Source organism: Herpailurus yagouaroundi, unplaced genomic scaffold (assembly GCF_014898765.1).
Source record: "Herpailurus yagouaroundi ecotype Mexico unplaced genomic scaffold, PumYag 203, whole genome shotgun sequence".
Taxonomy (NCBI): domain Eukaryota; kingdom Metazoa; phylum Chordata; class Mammalia; order Carnivora; family Felidae; genus Herpailurus; species Herpailurus yagouaroundi.
The window spans coordinates 11,264,012-11,285,603 of NW_024412434.1; the positions used below are offsets into that span (position 1 = coordinate 11,264,012).

General features: G+C 40.3%; 2 protein-coding genes and 1 pseudogene across 2 annotated transcripts in view; all 3 read left to right on the plus strand.

Annotated features, from left to right (window-relative positions):
• LOC121014559 (translation initiation factor IF-2-like) overlaps positions 1–1,874 on the plus strand; it is a 2,310-nt gene extending 436 nt beyond the window's left edge. Inside the window, exons 2-3 of the mRNA XM_040450943.1 lie at positions 12–526; positions 1,537–1,874. Coding sequence (XP_040306877.1) covers positions 12–526; positions 1,537–1,650 — 629 coding nt within the window. The 3' untranslated portion in view covers positions 1,651–1,874. The remainder of the gene's footprint in view (positions 1–11; positions 527–1,536) is intronic.
• Positions 1,549–21,592, plus strand: part of ARHGAP21 (Rho GTPase activating protein 21) — a 135,109-nt gene continuing 115,065 nt past the window's right edge. Inside the window, 1 exon segment of the mRNA XM_040451194.1 lies at positions 1,549–1,997. Coding sequence (XP_040307128.1) covers positions 1,920–1,997 — 78 coding nt within the window. The 5' untranslated portion in view covers positions 1,549–1,919.
• LOC121014942 (uncharacterized) lies at positions 18,106–18,205 on the plus strand (annotated as a pseudogene).

A 21,592-nucleotide genomic window follows, 5' to 3' on the forward strand; every position in this document is an offset into this window, starting at 1 on the left:
CGGGCGGGCAGCGCCGGATCGTCTTCCCGCGCCGTCCGGCTCGCTCCGGGCGTGCGGGGCGCGCTGCCTGGGGCCGGCCAGCCCCGAGCGGATCCTCTCGCCCCGCTTTCTCCGGTGCGTGTCTGTTTTACTTTCCGCCGTAGCCGACAGGGCGCAGCGCCCGCGGGCGGGTGTGGAGAGCCCGGCTCGCCGCGGGCTCCCTCCCTTCCCGCCACCTCAGGCCACCCCGCCCGGCGCTGGCGCGGGGCCGGAGGGAGTCCGCGGCGGGCGCCCGGCGGGGGCGGAGGGGCCGCGCCCGCGTGTGCGGAGCGAGGGAGGGCCGGAGGAAGGAGGGAAGGGCACAAAGGCCGGCGGCGGGCGCCGGGGTCCGGCCGGCCGGCCGTGGAGGAGGGGCGCCTCGCGTCCGCTCATGAATATTAACCGAGCCTGCGGCCTAGCGCGTCCCGGCCGGGCCCGGCGCCCGGCCCGCGTCCCCGCTCCTGCTCGCCGCCGCGCCGCGCAAGCTGGGCCAGGCGGGCTGGGAAGGGTAAGCCCTCCGTTTTTTTTGTTTTTGTTTTTTTTTTTGTTTGTTTGCTTGTTTGTTTTTTTGTCTTTCCCCCGGGTCTCCCGACACCTTTTTAAAAGTACATATTTGGGCCGCCCTTCCCGGGAGATCGAGATCACCGACCCGCCTCTGGAAGGGGCGGAGGAAATCGTGGTAGGTGGGTGGTGGTTTTCTTTTTCCTCTTTTTTTTTTTTTTTTTTTTCTTTCCTCTTCCCTAGGTGGCCCCAGGGAAAGGGAAAGATAGCGTCGAATGGTAGTTTGGGGAGAAGCAAGTAAATAAAAGTTGCCCGGGCTGCGGCTTCGTTTCTGTCGCTCCGGAATAATGTCCCTGAGACGGAGCTGCTCCCGAGTCCCACCCGCGGCCGTGCACACCTCCCCACCCAGCCCCGCCTCGGGCCAAGCAAAACAGCCGCCTCCTCCGGGGCAGCCTCGGGGCGCGGGGGCGCCGGGTGCGGGCGCCCAGACTCCCCCGGCTCGCCTGCAAACGCCGGCCGAGCCAGCGGTGCCGGCCTCCGAGGCTGGCTTTTTGTTTTTATTTTTTTGGGGGTGGTGGAGAGGAGCGAGCAGGGGTTTTGAAAAGTATTATTCCATTTCCATCTCGTGGGGAGAAAACTTCCGCTACGCCTAAGTGTCTGGGTGATGCCGGACAGCGTAGACACTCTCTCTTGTGCCCAGAAAACACACTGATGAAAATGCACTTGGAGAAAAGGGAAATTCTTTCTTGAAGGCTGCACACCAACCAGGCGTGTTTGACGCAACCACCGTGCAGTTCTGAGGCTTCCCTCTCTCTCTCTCTCTCTTTTTCCTGATTTATAGGAAATCAGGACAATTTTCTCTAGGAGGATTATTTCCTCTTTCGTGCATGAGGTCCATCAGCGTGGACCGAATAATCTTTCCAAGTGGTGGAAAGGCGAACCTGGTGTAGACATGTGGCAAGGCTAAGGTCAGCGTCTGGAGAAAGTTCATGCCCTTGTAACCATTCCCTGTTCCAGGAGAGATCTCTCGGGGAGCTGACGTTCCAGCCTTCGAGACCCACTCGGATTCCTCCTGGCCTGGGAGTCACGCCGAGGAGGAGGGGGACCGCGGTCTGCAGTTGGCCTCGTTAGCTGCCGAGAAGACCCATCGTCTTTGTTTTTCAAGTCTTGAGAAATGGACGAAGACGGTGAAGTCAGTTGAAGTCCGGAGAAATAAATCATCGGGGCGTTTTGAAGGGGCTTCATCAAAACATTTCATTCCCTGGCACGTTACTTGTTTCACCAGCCCTGCATCTCCCGGGAGCCTGGTGTGGAATTCTTCCCTTTTTGGTGTGTGGTAGCGTTCCTCCCCCCAATGTGGACTCCAAAGGGTCGGTCCCTTCTTTGTCATTTGAAATGAAATGATGGCCACACGTCGGACTGGGCTACCGGAGGGAGATGGTGACAAGCTCAAGGCCTGTGGGTCCCCCACGTGTGAGGTAAGTGCAGAGGCAGCATCTTGGGCCACTGGCCGAGGGGTGTCCTGCTGGCTGGGGGGGGGGGGGGTCAGCTGACAGGCTTTGGGCCCTTTTGGACTGGTTTGTGGGAACGCCCCCGCTCGACCCTAGGGCGGTGCAGCCTTGCCCATTTTTGTTTCCAGGAACTTCCAGCGATTCTTCTGCAAGAAGGGGTTCCTCATTTTGAAATGCCCATCATGCCCCATCACCTCAGACTTGGAAATTCTGCCCTTGCAGGTGGCCGGGAATACTTGGACGGGTGTCTTTTCCTTCAGTCCCCGTCCTGCAGCAGTTTTGGAGCTGGGCTGCTTACGGGGTGCCTTTGTGCATTTTCGAGTGTCCGTAGCCAAGATTTGCCCTCAGAGGTGGAGCGAGGGGAGCTGGTGACGCTTGTTGCCACGGGACCTCAGTCTCACTTTGGCTTTGGTGGGTATTCTGGCTTGCCGTTGGCGTGGACCTCTGTTCCGGGTAGAAAAACAGGTCTTTCCCCATGGACAGTTTAAGCACAGCCTTGGAAAAAAAAAGATTTATAGAGTTGTAACTCCAACTCCCTGAAAAATCTGCCTTTGCTGTCCTTTTATTTATGCCTGCCTTTCACCGCTCAGAAGTGCTGTGAGCCGCCCCGGGGGGTCAGGTGGCTTGCATCGCCTTTAGCCCATCGTCTCTGGGAGGGCTCAGAAGATTCTGTGGCAGGCTTCCTGAAATTTTTTGGAGCAGGCAGGACAGAAATCAGAAAATCCGTTGATTTATTACACCCATGCACCCCGTTGCCTCTCGTATTCTTTTTTTCTCTTCATGTTTGGAGTTCTGTAATGACTATATTGTGTTTACTTGGTTATTGGGGATTTCTGTAATTTGCTTGCTAAATGTGCTGAATTTTAAACTTTACTTTTGAGCCGTCTCTATTTTTATTGACAGATGGGATAGATAACAGTAACATCCCCCAAAGAGCCTTTGCTCTCATTCTGTCATTTGTGCTTTGCAAGTGTTAAATTTTAACTTTACAGCCACGGGTTCTAGTTCTGAGTGTGTGAGTTTTGGCATTTTAGTAAAAATGAATCAGGTTAAATTTTTGTGTTTAAAGCATGCAGAACAACTTGCTTCATGTATCTGACTTCATATTGGATTAGAAAGTTTATGCAGAAAATACAGGGAGGTAGGCACAGTATGCCATTACTGTACAACTTTTTAGAACTGTAGGTTTGCAGTTAGAACCAGTGTTTTACTTTTTGACACCTGTAAACACCTGCTTGCAGGTAAAATGTGATTAAGTATAACACCACAATCCTCTGATCATGGTAAACCATAATAACTCCTTTTGGAAGGCCTCCCTACAACTTTGGTGATTGCTTAATGTGTATTGTAGTTACATAATAATATGTGCTGTGGTCCCAAAGCCTTATTTGTCATTGTCTTGTGAATACTTTAATTAGCATGCTATTTGCATTATATTTGCAAGAACTAATGTTATTTGATTTCTTTTTTTTTTTTTTTTTGGTCAGTTAAGGGTTGTCCTGAAACCAAGAATTTCTAATAGACACATCTTGTCCTTGGCTAGAAAGCAATGTTTCCAGTTGCAAACTTGGCTTATATTAACACTGACAGTTATGTATTTTTTTAAGGACTGTGAAATTTGTTTTCATTTGGATGTTACTGCTGGGATGGCCACATTATTTCTAGTTTGGGAAACAAGAAAACATTACATTGCCTGTATTTTGCTCATTTAAAGGTTATACACAGAACTTGAGTTTGGTGTTAAGCTATAATATTGTTTTTAAAGAATAGGTATATAGCTTACATTCTATGCGAAATAGAAATAAAGGGACTATATGCTATCAGACAGCATCTTAAAATCTGAGGGTAAGGAGTAATTATTGCCTGTTTCGGTGTTGTGTATTTAGCTCTCATTGATACTTCTGAAGCATGTTAAATCTTGTATTTATTAGTAATAAAATGAGACTTGCCACTGGAATACTTTGGGTTGATGATAGATAATTTAAGTCTTTGACACTGCAGTTAATTTTGTGTTTAATTTTATTAGAAGTATTACATTCTGAAGTAATACTGTCATTCTTTAAAAAATTTTAGAAACCAATAGCTATGTTCCTAAATGTGTGTTTGAATAGTAAATTGGTATGTGTTTTAACCTAAAAAGAGATGAGCATATATGTCTTAATATCGATGCTGTTAATCATCCAAGAAACTTAACTGTGCAGGACAGAAGAAATCGATGCAGTGAATTAATAGAAATCTCTGATTCAGGATTTATCTAATTAGCTAACTCCACTTTTTATAGATAAGGTCTATTGCTTTGTTGGAAAACATTCAGAAACTTCTTGTTCATCTTCTGTATTAGAATCTAATTGTGTTGATACATGAATAAATGTAAGCACCACTCCCCAAGAATATATCGGAAGGTTAAAAACCAAACAAATAACAGTCCTCTTCAAATAATGAATTGTGACAATTTCGTAGAATGTATTTAAGGATTCTGCGGTAAGGATAGCACAGTTCTCTTCATACAGAATTAAATACTTTAGATATCTGAAAATATGGTTTCCTGCACTCTGAGCCGGCTAAGTGTGCTTTGGGGTGTGTGTGTGTGTGTGTGTGTGTGTGTGTGTGTGTGTGTGTACAGCCTCATCTGTGAAGTGTTCTGACAGCCAGCCTGGAGGAGCTTTGCTTACAGAATCACTTAGTTTAGATTTGGTGATCTGATCACCCCTTTCATACCCTATAGAGCTCATCCTTTAGGGTCCAACTTGCTTTTTTTTTTTTTTTTTTTTTTTTAACCAATTCGAAAAAATTTTTTTTACATCTTTTTTGTGCGAGTTTTTTTTTTTTTTTTTTTTTTTTTTTTTTTAAACCAAAGGCAAAAACTTTTTCCTCAGCTTTTTAGAGCACGTTATTTTTCCTATTTCTCATATTTATTTCACTCTGTCTGTAGGCCCTCGTGTTACCCAGTGATAGAATTTTTAGCACTTTTCACTGCCTGTTATCAAGACAGGCTTATTTACTAATGCTAATTAATTTCTTTCATTTTATGACGTGCTTCTTCATCCAGCCTGAGATTATCCTGTGACTGCAGTGTACCCTAGCTGATGAAAGACAATGGTTGGTTGATTTTGGAATGGTGTAAATGATACAGGAAGGCATTTTCCTGTGTATGAACTCACGAGAGTTCATCCTTTTGCTGTTCTTTCTGGAATACCTGTGCACTTTGCTTCAATCCCAGACCCCCTCGTTCCTTCTCGGGTGCTCTCCTGTTCTCTGTCTCTGTCCCTTCCTCCCTCCATTTCTTCTTCCTCTGCTGCCCCTTTCATGTTGGCTTTACCTAGAGCCAGGCTCTTGCCATTCCTCTACTCCTCTCTTTTCTCCCTGGGTTTCATTTTACACTCTCCCATGGCTTTATTCTGCATGCTGGTGATTCTAAACTTACAGCTCAATCCCAGGTCTCATAGTTGATCTTTAGACCTATGGAACCTTTTGCCTCTTTACCAAACAGTTTTTTTTTTTTTGAATCCGAAAAAATGCCCAAAGGCATTTCAAATTTAACAAATTCGACTCCTCTTGCTGAGTTCCTTCTTTCTGTGAGTAGCAACGCCACCTCCTTATCTGTCCCCATCAAAGACCGGGTTAGCACCCTTGACCCTTCTCTCTCCCCATTGCTCCTATCCAAAGTCCTGTGGAGTCTGCATTCCAAATCCCACCGCCACTACCCGAGTTCAGGTCAGCGGCTTCTCACTTCTGAACTCCTCTCCCGGTTGCCCAGCCTTGTCATCAGCCAACGCTCTGCCCGTGCAGTCGTCAGAGTGCTCCTCCTCAACGTTCCCCTGTAGAAAACAGTTTTCTGGCCTCCCACTGCCTTTGGAAGAAAGGCACCTGTCCTCCCCTTCTCCTGTCATATGTCACCTCTTCCTACACTTCAGTACTGAACTGCTGTCAGGTCCGCTGGGGCAACACAAGTCTCTCCGCTTTGGGCTCTCACAAATGCTGTTTTCTTTCACCCTTTCCTCCAGCTCCCCCTCCTCCACCTGCCACCCCTCCATGCCTGATTTTGACTCATCATTCTGGTCTTTTCTTCAATTTCACTTCATCAGGAAAGCCTTTCCTGATCCTCCCAGGCTGGATTAGTGGCCCCCAGTGCGATATCCCCCCAAAACCCTGTACTTTCTCAGGAATAGTCCTTACGTGTTTATCTCTATTCCCCCCTGGACTGCAACCCCCATAGGAGCAGGTGCCATGTTTGTTTCTACTGTGTCTGGCTCATAGTAGGTGCTTAATAAATATTGTGGAATTAATGAATGAATACATGGGAAAGGCTTTAATTTTTATTCAGAGTTCACTTAGATTCCAGTGTATTGTACTGTCTTGATGATCTACCTGCCTCACTGATCCCTCCTTCTCAGTCCCTGAAGTTTCCTCAACTTTCTGGCCTGCTAAATCTTCATATACAGCAGGGCTCAGTTTGGCCCTCTTTTCTTCTCTCTGTGCTCAGTTTTATGGTTTTACTTATTATTAAAAGTGTTTTTTTTTAAGTTTATTTATTGATTTTGAGAGAGAGAGAGAGAGACAGCGCGAGTGGGGGAGGGGCATAGAGAGAGGGAGAGAGAATCCCAAGCATCAGACTCAAACCGTGAAACCATGAGATCATGACCTGAGCTGAAACCAAGAGTCAGACGTTTAACAGATTGAATCACCCAGGTGCCCCTGTTTTATGATTTTAAATATCAAGTGGGGTTCCATGGTGTGATGGTTAGCACTTTGGTTTTAAGTATCAAGTATATACTGATAATTCATATATACACCTATGAGTGTGTGTGTGTGTGTGTGTGTGTGTCTCCACCCCTGTTTGAATTCAGATTCCTGCATTCACCTGGCCACTCTGTCTCTTCTTGGATAGATAGTAAAGAGGCATGTCGAAAACCACTCCTGCCCACCTTCCCAGTTTTCTCCTCCTCTCAAGCACTGGCACTCCCACCATCCAGGTCAGGCTTCTTGGAGTCATCTTTGATCTCCCTCATGCATACCTTGCAAATCGGGTTGACTGTCTCTCAGCTTCAGTGCTTGCCAGCTTGGAGTCTGTTCTCCACACGGTAACCAGACCAGAGCGGATGGTACCGTCTCTCTGTACATCAGAGGGTCACTCTTCTGTTCCCATTCCTCTGATGGCCTCTCATTTCCCTCAGGGTTAAAAGCCGAAGTTCTTCCACACATAGTCCCAGTCTGCCCTCCCACCTCCCTGATCTCACCTCCTGCTACTTTCACTGTCCTCCCTCTGTACTAGCCCTTCTGGACTCTTGTATATACACACTGGGCATGGCATTCCCCAGAGCCTTCCCACTAGCCGTGCCCTCCACGTGGAACACTCTCCCCGCTCAGGCCTCTGCACGGCTCGTTTCCTTGTCTCCTTCAGGTTTTGCCTTGAGGTCACCTGAGTGTCGCCTTTGCTGACCGTTAGTTAGGTTTAGTGAAGGCCTCTCCCCTGTTCTATGACACGACCATCCCTCCTTCCTTGTTGTATTTTGCTCCCCTGTCGCTTCATCTCCCTCTGACATAGCTTATCCATCTGATTTTGCTTATTTATTTGGACAGATCATACATCTAGAATGTGTTCAGTGCAGTTTGTTTCGTTCACGTTGTATTTTCTGTGCCTAGAATGATGCCTTGCACATTATAGGCCCACAGACATTTTTTTTTTCCAATGAGCAAATGAACGAGTGAATCAAGACTTAAGAAAAATTCCAAAGTGTTATTGAGTTTATCTATGGGTACATAACATGTGAATGCTTAATTTAGATGAGACAGAAGTGTGTAGGGTGTTTTGTCTCTGAGACCTCCGTTTCCATTAGGACCAACTGCTGTTCACATTTTTGGTGCCTTTTTTCTTTGCATCTTTCTTCCCTTTGGGAAGCTGGTATCCAAGTAACAGTAACCCAGACAGTGTGCAGCAGAAATGAATGAAATGATTTGCACTAGGAGGTGAGATAATGGTAATTAATAGACTGGTGGATGGGGAATCAGGCTGCTGGGGAAACTATAAAAAGATAATATGTCTGTATTGGTGATCTTTTTCTTCTTAAAATGAATGGCCAATGTAGTAATGCTCTTTATTAAATATTGTTCCTATCATAGACTTTTCATTGTAAGTTAAAATTGTTCACAACATTGACTATGACAAAATGTTAGCACTTGTTAGTTCTAGACGATGAGAATTTGGAGTGATATTATTTTTGTATTTTCTCTTTGTTGCCTGATTCTAAAACTGCAATAAGAAGACACCATTTACAGATTTTAAAAAATAAGCAATACGTTACTAGTCTTGTGAAAATTTGGTTTCTAGGAAGCCTACACTGCTTAAAGTAATACTTAAATACTTTTTGAAAAGGATTCACACTACTCAAAACAGTACTTAAAAAAAATTTTTTTTTTTTAAAGCATGTGTTTTTTTCCAGTGGAGGCCTAGGATTTACTCTAGGCTAGTTGTAGTACCATGTAATCTAACACTGTTATTTAAACATGTGTTCCTTTGTATACCTGAGTCTAGATGTCAGAATATCATTGTGTGTCAAAAGCTTTGTGCTGCAGGTTGGGATTAAAGGTAAAGCTTGTCAGAATTAAGAATGGCAGCAGTAGCCAACAGCAAGTATGGAGGGACATTTCCGCAGGAGTCCGGATTTGGCTGTATTGAGTGGGACACATAACTAGATACAGGCCATCAACAAATGAGTACCCCGGCCAAAAGAAGATTTCTCCACACATTGTTCGTGTTCCTTAGCATTCGTTTCTTCCAAGCTAAACATTTTATGAAGTCCTTATTCCTTGATTACATAATCTCTGATCCTTTCTTCATTTCTGTACTTTTTACCAGGTCGGATAATCTAGCATGAAAGTGATAATTCAGTTTCTTTTGTTCTTTGCTCTGTGAAGGGACCTGTCATCTTATTATATTTAACAACATGGTGATTTAAGTATGAGCAATGCTAGTGTCGCTGAAGATGCACAGATGCTGTTATTGAATGCAGCTATCTTCTATTACAGAAAGACCATATGGTAGGCACTTGTTTTTCTTTCTGGTTGATGTGATTAGATTAGTAAAACGAAAGGTTAGTGGGCTTAAAGATTGTCCTATTATTTATCTAATTTCAATTGACCAGAAAGAATTAAATATGTTAAATCTTATGAGCCTTCTGTAAGTTCTATTGGTCTGGAGGAGGAGGACATCTCCATTTAAAAGCTTAATTCTGGATTGTTTCCACCAAAATAGTTTTTTAGTTGGAATTGTCTTATTCTTAAAAAAAAAACGAGTATTGTGCAAGTAGTTTACTTCATAAAAAAATATGGAAGATGGCCTTTTGTACTTCTAAAATTATCTGAAAGACAACTGGTCACCTCGCACTTAGGATAAAGAAACTAAATCTGATGGAAATTGTTTTTTGTAAGTCCTCTTTTTTTTTCGGTTATCTATTACTATGCAAGAAATCCTGCTGTGTAGATTTGTGAATAAGAGAATAGATCTAGAGCCCAAATTTGATATTTCTGAATATTCATCTGTTTTGGGGAAATTTTTTAGGCAGCCCAGAGCTAGCTATTACTACCAAAAGATGGCAAGTTAAAGAGCGTATTTACTTTTCCTTAGTCGCACCAGCTGCTGTTGAGTCTTCTATTTGATATTGGGTGTGTTTTTGATTCAGAATTGGTTTTTTTTATTGCCTTTCCCTCTTGTATGTGTATCCCTGTTCTAGATCCACATCTGGCACAATTATGAGTAGTGCTACATACGCGACCTGCTCCTGATCCTGCAACTTCTTTTTCCTTCTTACAACCTAGTGAGGACACAGTCTCTTGACTTACACTCTTGTTCACTGCCTTAATCTTTAATACAACTTGACAGAACTTACATTCTTAGGAACATTTTGTTTTTCCTTTTTCTTACAATGCGGAGAGTATCCTTGAATATCGATAGATGGAAAGCTGGACTGATGATTACATTTCTTCTGGATATGTCTTAGCTGTTATGATCTTGGGGATTAATAGGCATCATTTTTTTGTTTTAACCTCAAGATATCTAGACATCTGTAATCCCCAGCATTTGGCTAATAAAGGTTCTGTATTTAAAAGAATTTGTGTTAGCTTGGTCAAGGAGACCTACTTTCTCCTCTGGGTTCTGCATATTGGCTTCTGGAAACATGTTACCTACCGAGTGAATGTGAGGGGAAAGAAATGCTCTGGGCCCCTAGTTGAAATCATTTCTTTATTTTAATGCTTTTAGGAAATGTTTTCAATTTATTTTTTTTTTCCATTTAATAATATATTACTGACACCCTTCTCTCCCCATAGGGAAGATATATACAATTGACCCTTGAACAATGGACATTTGAACTGTGTGGGTCTAAAATGTGGACATTTTTTGACAAAGAGAAGACAGTGCTGTAAATGTATTTTCTCTTCCTTATGATTTTGTTAATAACATTTTTCTCTAGCTTACTTTATTATAAGAATACAGTATATAATACATATCATATACAAAATATGTGTTAGCTGACTGTTTCTGTCATCAGTAAGGCTTCCAGTCAATAGGAGGCTATTAGTGGCTGAGTTCTGGGGAGTCGAAAGTTACACACAGATTTTGAAGTGTGTGTGGGTTGGCACCCCTTCTGTGTTTATGTGTCTCTGTAGATGGATGTGTGTGTGTCTCTCTAGATAGATAGATAGACAGACAGACAGACATATACCTAGACACACACACATACGTGGATCTTACCAATTTTGTAAGTGCAGGAAAAGAAAATTACAAAGCACTGTACCAAGTTATTTTCAAGGATTGTAATATGGAAAAGAGATAAGATTTATTTTGTATGCTGTGAAGGGCAGAACTAAGGTCAGTGGATAGATAGATGAGCCAATTGATTGAGCTCAGTATTCAGAAGAATTTTTTTTTTTTTAATAGAAGGTAACTGAAATTGAATGTGTTCTTTGCAAATAGAATGACCTTCACTTGGGGAATAACAGACAGAATTCCTGCTTTGGTAGGAATTTAAGTCAGACCAATCTGGGTGATCGTTATAATCACTTGCATAACTTATGAAACTACAGATTTTTGTTCCCACCATTAAGCTAATGAATTAGAATCCCTGGAAGTGAGACTGAAAAGCCTTAACTTTAAAAAAGATTCCCTGGTGACCTTCCAAGTTTGAGAACAACAGGTCTAAATGACATTCATAGCTCCTTCCAAAGTCTGAATTCTTATGGTACCCTGATTTTGGAATCTTTCTGACCAAATTGAAATCAGTATAAAGAAAACAGGCAGAAATATGGAGACAGAATTTAAATGACTACGCCAGCGAACACTTCGGGATTAACGTTACAATTTTTTTCTTCTATTTGTAATCGAATATATTTCTACAGGTCATTGGTATACCAAAGTAATATTCGTTTCATATCAAACAAACTTTAAGTCAAAAGAGCACTTTAAAATTCAACAGTGAGATAGTCCCACTTTTTTGTATGTTGTATTTTAATCAGAAGTTACCATTTTAAAACTGATAGAATTCTGTGGTCATATTGAAGCTATTGTTACCTTTTAGCTGTATTAGAAAAGTAATTTGTTTCATGTCATTGACAGAAGGGTATATTTTCTTTGAGCAAGTAACTGGTAGCATAATTTCTTCTGTGCATCTTATAATCATTTGTTCATATTAACTTTGTGTCAAGACTAGGAAAAGTTACAACGGCAGAAAACATATATATACACATTATCTCTATATATGTGTTCTTTCATATATATCATTCATGTATATATATGGTACTCTTTATCTGAGTATACATCCTGAAGGGTTTCAGAAAGCATTCTAACGTAAGTAATAATTATTAACAGAATAATTCCCTCTACATACCCTTCCTCTTTTAACACTAGCCCCTGTTCTGTCTGTCCATTGAATCCATTTTGTCTTTCAATCTCATGGACTGTGAGATGCACTACTTATCCACATTGTGTTATCACAATGCAAATACAATGTAAGCTAATTATAGAGTCCAATTGCTAATTCTGCAAAAGAAGCAGGATTTCTTGAAGTCATTGAAAGTAATGTTGGAGAAGGAGCAAAGCCACCGACCGACTGGGAGGATCTGACAGAGTGAGACCAGTAGAGAAATGGAGAAGGCATAACTGCGGTTGATAGGCATCTCAAAAGAGAATGATTTGAATTCACAGGATTAAGAGAAGCCTTTGAGAAAACTGATGTCCTTGAATGTCATGGCAAATATGCGATGTATTTCTTTTCTTCTAGGAAGTGATGTTTATCTTAGACCCCATGGTTGAATCTCTGTTTGCCAAGAAATACTAAAAAGCAGGTATGAATACATCAATAGAAGAAGGAATAGCAGTGGTGAATGGACTTCCTTTGCTTTCTTTTCCTAGGTAAAGACTGTTTCTGAGAGTTAATAGGAAATCCAAACTTCACTAGTTGCCTTTGATGCAAAGCTGTTTAAACAGAGGTCCATGGCTTGCTTCTTCAAAGGTCCTGCTGTTACAGTAGTTGTTAGATGCCCAAATATTTTAGGGTTCTGAATATTTTAGATACCTTGGCCTTTAAAATTTTTTTTAAGTTTATTTATTTATATTTTGAGAGAGAGCACAAGCAGGGAAGGGGCAGAGAGAGCAGGAGGTAGAGAGTCCCAAGCAGGCTCTGCACTGCCAGCATGGAGTTCGATGCTGGGCTCAAACCCACAAACCATGAGATCATGACCTTAGCTGAAATCAAGTTGGACACTTAACCAACTGAGCCACCTAGGTACCCCAATCAATGCCTTGGTGTTTTTAATCCCTTTATTGAAGTATGATTGATATGTAAAAAGCTGTACATATTTAATGTGTACAGCTCAGTGAGTTTGGGGATAAATATATACCATGAAATTATTCCCTCCATTAAGGCTATAAACATAATCATCACCTCCCAAAGTTTCCTCTTGCCTCTGTATTATTGCTACTGCTATTTGTACTATTATTATTATTGTTATTTTTGTGGTAAAACCCGTTAAATTAAGATCTACTGGGGCACCTGGGTTAAGTGTCCAACTTCGGCTCAGGTCATTGATCTCACAGTTTGTGAGTTTGAGCCCAGCATTGGGCTCTGTGCTGATAGCTCAGAGCCCGGAGGCTGCTTCGGATTCCGTGTCTCCCCCTCTCTCTGCCCTTCCCCTGGTTCCTCTCTCTCTCTCTCTCTCTCTCTCTCTCTCAAAAAAGAAAAAAAAAATCCATCCTCTTAGCAAATTTTAAGTGTCCAGTGCAGTATTGTTAGTTATAAGCACTGTGCTGTATAGTAGAATTCCAGAACCTTGCATAACTGAAATCTTGTACCCTTTGACAAGGGTTACATTATACACTATAGACTTAGTGGGAGAGACTAGGTGTCATTGGAATCTCCCTCGGGGTGGTATGAATCAAATAGAATCCCTCGCTGAAGATATTGACAAAACCTCATTTCATATTCATAGTTTATGGTTACTAGAACTGCATCTGCTCTAGATAAGAGATAATGCAAATTCTCTTCAGTTCAGAGGAACTTGGAAGAGGAATCGTTTTTCCCTGTTTAATCCTTAGCTTCTGTCACCACTCTCGGCTGCCTTTAATTTGATCATCATAATCTTTTATCTAACTCTTACCTTGAACTAGTTGCTGAAACACTATGCTTGGATCAAGCGGGATCTCTAGGAAAAAAGGCCGATACTTAAGGCTCTGAAATTTTCGTATGTCTTCAGGATGCATAAGGATACCAAAAACATATGGCTTAGAGAGTGAATACTACTGGATTTTGCCAAGCTATGGTGAAATGTTTAGCAGATTTTTGACAGTATGTCTTTTCTAGTTGGCTTTGAATTGACAGCGGACCAGATAGCAACTTTATGTCAGTCTCTGGAAAGGATTTCAAACTTTAGAAATCAGTTTGTGTGATTAAGAGGGAAAACAGAAGATACTGATATCAGGAATAAAAGAGGGGACATCATTCAGAGCCTGCGGACATTTAAAAAAATGAAAAGGGGATATTATGGACACCTTTATGTCTGTGAATTTGACAGTTTAGATGAAATGGGCAAATTCTGTGTAAGAATTCTGGTACCTGTTCAGACTTGTTTGCGTTTGTGGGGGGTGTGGGTTCCCACCCCAGGCAGTTCTCCAACACCAACTAGGTTTCCTACAGTTCTACTCAGTTCTGACACTGTGTACCTGGAGATAACCTCCTAGCATCAGATCATCAGATCCCACAGATTAAGGGCTCATTCCTGGAAGGCAGCCCCCTCCCTTCAGCTGCCAGGTTGTTGCCTGACCCACCAGCTGTCGTTGGCTGTAGATCAGAGGTTCCTACAACCCCCTCCTTGGGTTTGATTACTTTGGTAGAGTGACTCACAGAACTCAGAAAACCATATTGCTGACTAGATCACTGGTTTATTTTAAAAGAATACAATTCAGGCACAGGCAGATGGGGGAGATGCCTAGGGCAAGGTGTGGGGCAAGGGTGTGGGTATAGAGCTTCCATGTTCTCTCTAGGTGCACCACTTTCCCCAAATCCTCACATGCTCACCAACCTGGAAGCTTTTGAACCCCATCCTTTTGGGTTTATAGTGAGGCTCCATTACATATGCAAAATTGATTCAATGATTCGCCATTGGGGAATGATTCGAACTCCAGCCCTCTCTCTTTCCCTGAGGTCAGAGGGTTGGGACTGAAACTTCCAAGTCTAATCACAGGGTTGGTTCTCTTGGCAACCAGCCCCTATTCTTAGGTGCAGTCCAAAAGTCACCTCATTAACACAACAAAAGACACCATTGTTGCTTTCCCCACTTAGGAAATTCCAAGGGTTTTAGGAACTCTGTGCCAGGAATGGGGATGAAGACCAAATATGTATTTCGTATTATAAATCATAGTATCACACCTTGGGAGATACAAATTACCAAAACTGGCACAGGAGAAATAAAAAAAAAATCTAACTAGTGTCATAAATGTTAAAGAAATAGAATTTGTAATGAAAAACCTCCCCACAAAGAAGACTGCAGATCCTGATGGCTGCACGGATAGAGTCTATCACGTGTTTAAGAAAGAAATCCCTACCAATACTATACAAACTCAAAATACGAAGTGGAAGAACACTCACCCTCTCCTTTTTATGAGACCCAGCATCAGCCTGGTAATAACTAGACAAGAAAGTTATAAGGAATGTTCAGACCAAGAACCATTATGGCTGTAGATAGAATTCTTAACGAAATGTTAGCAAGTCAAATCTGTCAGTATATGCAAAGGATAATAATGTCATGATAAAGTGGGAGTTATCCCAGAAATGAAAGCTTGTCATTTTAACATATTAGTAATGAACAAATTTAACAATTTAACATAATACAATTAAGGAGAAAACTCATACGGTCATCCTCTCAGTAGATGCAGAAAAAGCATTTGACAAAATTTAACACTCATTCCTCATAAAATCTCTCAGAAAACTGGAATATAAGGAAATTTACCCAATTTGATAAGGGAGTTTTATGAAAAAAGCTCCAGCTATCATACGTGGAGAAATCTTGAATACTTTGCTAGCAAGGTTAGGAACAGGGTGAGGATGTCTGCCCTCAGTACATCTATTCAGCAATGTACTGGAGTCCCTACTTAGTGTAACAAATCATGAAAAGGAAATGAAGGAAGGAAAAAGGGAAGGAAGAAGTAAAACTCTTTATTTGCAGACAACATGATTGTGCACATAGAACTTTGTAAGGAATCTACCAAAAATACTTTCTAGAACTAGTAAGTAGATTTTGCAAGGTCACAAGACACAAGGATACAATGCTACTGTGCAGAAATCAGTGTATTTCTATACATTGAACAATTGGAAAATGAAATAAAAACATAGCCTTATTTTAATATCTTAAAGACAACCTAAATATGGAGAGATACCCTATGTTATGGATTGGAAGACTCAATATTAAGATATGACTTAGCCACAAATTGCTATATAAAACCAGTTCAATCCCAGTTAAAGTTCTAGCAAGGCTTAACAAAAAAAATTTTTTTATAAACAAGTTAATTCTAAAATTTATTTGAAAATGCCAAGGACACAGAGTAGCCAAAACTGTTTTGAAAAAGAGTAGTTTTATATTACTTATTTATAATACTGTTTTATAATGTTGAAAGCTACAAAAATAGAGACAGTATAGAATTGGCATAATGATAGATCTGTATAGCAGTGGAAGGCAGTGGAGAGTTGGGAGACCCTTGTGTGTGTATTTGATCATTTGAATTCAGTGAGGTTATTCAGGTGGTGCTGGAACAAGTAGATATCCATATGGACAAACATGAACCTTTACCTTACGTGCCACAGAAAAATCAACCCTAAATAGATCACTGACATACATGTAAAAGCTAAGACAATAAAACTTCTAGCAAAGAACAAAATATGTATGACTTTGGGGGTTAGACAAAGAGTTCTGAGACAGGACACAAGAAGCACTAACCAGAAAAGAAAACAAACTGATAAATTGGATTTCATCAAAATTAAAACCTTTTGCTCTTTGTAAAGCACCATTAAGAGAATGAAAAGCAAAGCCACAGGTGGGGAGAAAATATATTTGTAAAACATATATCTGATCAAAGACCTGCTTCCAGACAACCCAATTTTTAAAATGGGGAAAAGTTGAACTACATAAAAGAAGATATAGGAACCGTATTTCAGCACATGAGAAGATGTTCAGTGGTGTCAACCATTAGGGGGGAAAAATGCAAATTAAAACTACAATGAGCCACCACTGTACTCTTACTAGAAAGCTAAACGTAAGAAGAATAAAAGTACCAAGGGTTGTTGGGTAGGTGGGGCAGCCATACTCTTAAACATTGCTGAGAGGGATGCAAAATGACACAGCCATTTAGGAAAATATTTTGGCATACATTTATCATGTGGCCCACTCCTAGGTACTTACCCAAGGGAAATGAAAACCAATGTCCTCAAAAAGACTTGTACATTAATTTCATAACAGTTTTATTCATAGTATTCCCAAATTTGAAGCAACCCCAAATCCATCAATAAATAATGGTATATCCACATAATGGAATGCTGCTCAGAAATTTAAAAAGAAGTATTGATATACTCAACAACACAAATGAATCTCAAAATGTTGAGAAAAAAGAAGCCAGACTTGGAAGAGTGCATTACGTCTGATTCTAGAACTGAGTAAACTAAGCCTTAGTGACAGAGCGCAGGTCACGGGTTGCCTGGAGCTGGGAGGGCTTTGATTGCAAAGGAGCATGAAGGGAGTTGGGGTGATGAAAATGTTCTTGATTGTATGGTGGTTGTGGTTATATGGGTATCTATAGTGGTCAGAATTCACTGAACTGTGCATTTTATAGGGGTGCACTTTCCTGTATATAAATTAAACTTCATCAGAATTTATGTAAAAGGAAAGCAGTTTGACAACACCAGATTTTAGTTAGGATGTAGAGCACTGTGACCTCTGCTACACTGCTGATCAGAGTGTAAAATGCCACCATATTTTTAAAAACCTTTGTCATTTTCTTATCAAGTTCAACATATACCTACTTTATGATCTAGCATTTTCATTCCTATGTAATTACCCCCAAGGGAAATAAAACACACGTTCACACAAAAGGCTTGTTCAGGAATGTTCATAACAGCTTTATTCAAGATAGCTTCAAACTAGAAACAACTCAATGTCTATTAATAGGAAAATAAATAGGTTTTCACGTATTCCTACTGTGGAATCCTTTTTGGCAATAAAAAGCAGCAGGCTGCATGTGCATGCAGCAATATGGATGAATATCAATATAATGAATAGCACGATGGATGCACATTGCCTCTGTGGGTAAAGGGGATGATTTCCAGAATGACTGGGACACACGGCAAACTTCCTGGGGGTGATGGAAATGTTCTGTCTCTTGAGGTTGGGGGGAATTAGATGCATGTATCTGTAACGGTTCATATACACTTAAGAGCTTTAACTAAGAGTTAAACATTGGAAATGTTTAAATGTGTAAATATTTATGCCTCAATGAAAATATATGAAAAATGCAATTAAGAATACAAGACACTGCTCACGTGAGCCGCACACATTGTTCTAAAACCGGAACAATATGGAGATTAGGATGTCACTTGCACAAAGATGACACACACATTGGTGAAGTAGTCCATATTTTTTAAAAAATGCAAAACAAGGAAAAGAATTAAATATAATGAGAAGTTAATGAGAAGTTAATGAGAAGTTGTCTTTCCTCACTCTCAAATCCTCCAACTATATTTTTTAAAAAGAAGGAAATCAAAATACTTTTAGCTTCTGTGATTTCTAAGATCTAATTCCAAAGCTTTTTTTTTTTTTTTTTTTTTTTTTTGAGAATGGTCAGGGAGAGAGAGTTGCTGTACCTTTCAGAAAGTTGACCTCTTAAACCTTTAATTTATAGCCCTAACATCATATCATTACATCATATCATTGGACTTCTCTTATCCTCCTAGGTAGTTCGGAAAAATTCTTAAGTTTTGTTTTTTGATAGAGAAAATTTTTTAATTTTTATTTTTTTTCTTAGTTGTAGCTAACATTGAAAACTTAAAGATAGTTGAATATGAAAAATTATTGAAAAACTACATGTTCTGTAGATTTTAAGTTGCAAAATGTTGATATGTCTTGGGTTTAAGGAGACTGGCATACAACTATTAGGCAATTTAATTTTATCTCAGCCTTTGATTTGTTTTGGAAGCCAACATAAATAAGTAAACTTCTCTGAATTCAGTTTGTAAAAAAAAAAAAAAAAAAAAAAAAGGTAGTTGATTTGTTTGCTTATGACAGTATTGTACTTAATTACTGTAGTACTAGATTCTTATGTAGGTAAGAGCCTATGTTGTAATGTTTCCCTTAGTTATGATCAGTAATTAATTATAGTTCATATTTTTTTCTTGGTTCAGAAGTTTTTGATTAACTTTTTTTATTGTGGTGAAACACACATAACATGAAATGTGTACCATTTTTACATGTACAGTTAAGTGCATCAAATACAATTCACTGTGTTGTGTAATGATCACTGTTTCTAGAACATTTTCATAATCCTGCACAGAAACTTTGTACCCATTGAGCTATAACTCCCCATTCCCCTAACCCCTGGTAGCCTCTATTCTATTTTTTTAAAGTTTATTTATTTATTGTGAGACAGAGAGCACAAGCAGGGGAGGGGCAGAGAGAGAGGGAGAGAGAGGATTGCAAGCAGGCTCCACGCTGTCAGCGCAGAGCCCAACACAGGGCTCGAACCCATGAACCGTGAGATCATGACCTGAGCTGATATCAAGAGTCAGGCAGTTAACCGACTGAGTCACCGAGGAGGGGCACCTACTCTATTCTGTTTAATATGAATTTTCCTGTCCTAGATAGCTCATATAAGTGGAATCATACATTATTTGTCCTGTTGTGCCTGGACTATTTCACTTAGCATAAAGTTTTTAAGGTTCACCTATGTTGTAGAATGCATCAGAACTTCATTCCTTTTTATGGCTGAATGATACTCTTCTGTATGTACATAGTGTATTTTCTTATCCATTCCTCTGTTGATATGTACATTTGGGCTGTTTTTGCCTTGACTATATATAGTAATAATGCTGCTGTAAATATTGGTGTACAAGTTTCTGTTTGTACCCCTGTTTTTAATTCTTTTGATTATATACTCAGACATGGAATTGCTGGGTCATATAGTAATCCTGTGTTTAACATTTTGGGGAGCTGTTGAACTGTTTTCCACAGTGGCTGACCATTTTACATTCCTACCAGCAGTGTATGAGCCTTGCAGTCTCTCCACATCCTCACCAGTACTTGTTATCTTACATTTAAAATACTACTTTTTTAAAAATCGTAGCCAACCAGCATATGGATGAAGCGAAATCTCATTGTGGTTTTGATTTGCATGTCCATAATGACTACCGATGAGCATCTTTTCATGTGCTTCTTGGTTGTTTATCATCTTTGAAAAATGTCTGTTCTAGGTCTTTGCCCATTTTTAAATTGGGTGTGGTTTTTGTTGTTAACTTGTAGGAATTCTTTATATTCTGGATATTAATCCATTATCAGATATATGATTTACAAATATTTTCTCCCGTTTTGTGTGTTTTCTTTTTACTTTCCATACAGTGTCATTTAATGTATCCGATTTTTAATTTTTATGAAGCCTAATTTATGTTTCCCTTTTGCCGCCTATGCTTTTGGCATCATAATGAAGAGACTGTTGTCAAATCCAAGGTCATGGAGAATTTGCATGTTATCTTGTAAGACCTTTATAGTTTTAGCTCTTAAATTTAGATTTTTGATCCACTTTAGGCCAGTTTTTCTATATGGTATAAGGTAAAGGTACAACTTCATTCTTGTGGATATCCAGTTTTCCCAGCACTGTTTGTTTGAAAAACTATCCTCTCCCCATTGAATGGTTCCGGCACCTATATTGAAAACGAATTGCCCGTATATGTGCGGATTTATTTCTGGCCTCTCTATTCCATTGGTCTATATGTCTAGCCTATACTACAGTGTGCCAGGACCACTGTTGTAGTTTTATAATAAGTTTTGAAATTGGGGAGTGTGAATCTTCCAGCTTTGTTGCTATTGTTCTTCTTCTTCTTTTGACAGTACTCAGTACTCGTCCTGATAAGTGCACTCTTTAATCCCCATCATCTATTTCACCCATCCCCCCACCCACCTCCCCTCTGGTAACCATCAGTTTGTTCCCTACAGTTAAGAGTCTGTTTCTTGGTTTTCCTCTTTTGTTCCCCCTATGCGTGTTTGTTTTGTTTCTTAAATTCCACATCTGAGTGAAATCATAGGGTATTTGTCTTTCTCTGACTGACTTATTTTGCTTAGCATTATACTCTCCAGCTGTATTCATGTTGCAAATGGCAAGATTTCATTCTTGTTTATGGCTGAATAATAGTCCACTGTGTGTGTGTGTGTGTGTGTGTGTGTGTGTGTGTGTGTACACCACATTTTCTTTATCCATTCATCTATTGATGAACTCTTGGGCAGCTTCCATAATTTAGCTATTGTAAATAATGCTGCTATAAACATAGGGGTGCGTGTATCCCTTTGGATTAGTGTTTTTGTATCTGATTTTTTTTAAAAGCTAGGGTCTAGGTAGCTGTGAGTAGCTGTTTACAAAGTCAACCTGTATAATCTGTTGATTCTCACAAGCAAATTAGCCATTGGACCCCCAAGAAAGAGTAATGTTGGTGATAGTATTTTTTAAGCTTTCCTCTTTAAATAGTTAAATCAGATAACACTTCTTCTTTGAAATATTTTAATGTGTTCTGGTTCTATAGACATCTTTATTTAATCTTTGTTTCTGCTAATCTCCTTCTTCTACTGTTTTATAACCTGTAAACTCCTGGAGGTTTTATGGTGATGGTTTTGCTTTTCTGCAGATAATATGAACAGGCAAGGTCAGGAAAAAGTGAATTTGTTTCTGTTAGATTAACTGTGTATATTTCTAGAAGATTTTGTTGGCCAGGATGGTCTCAAACCTCTAGTTGGAAGAGAGCAAAAATGCAGACCATCAGAATAGA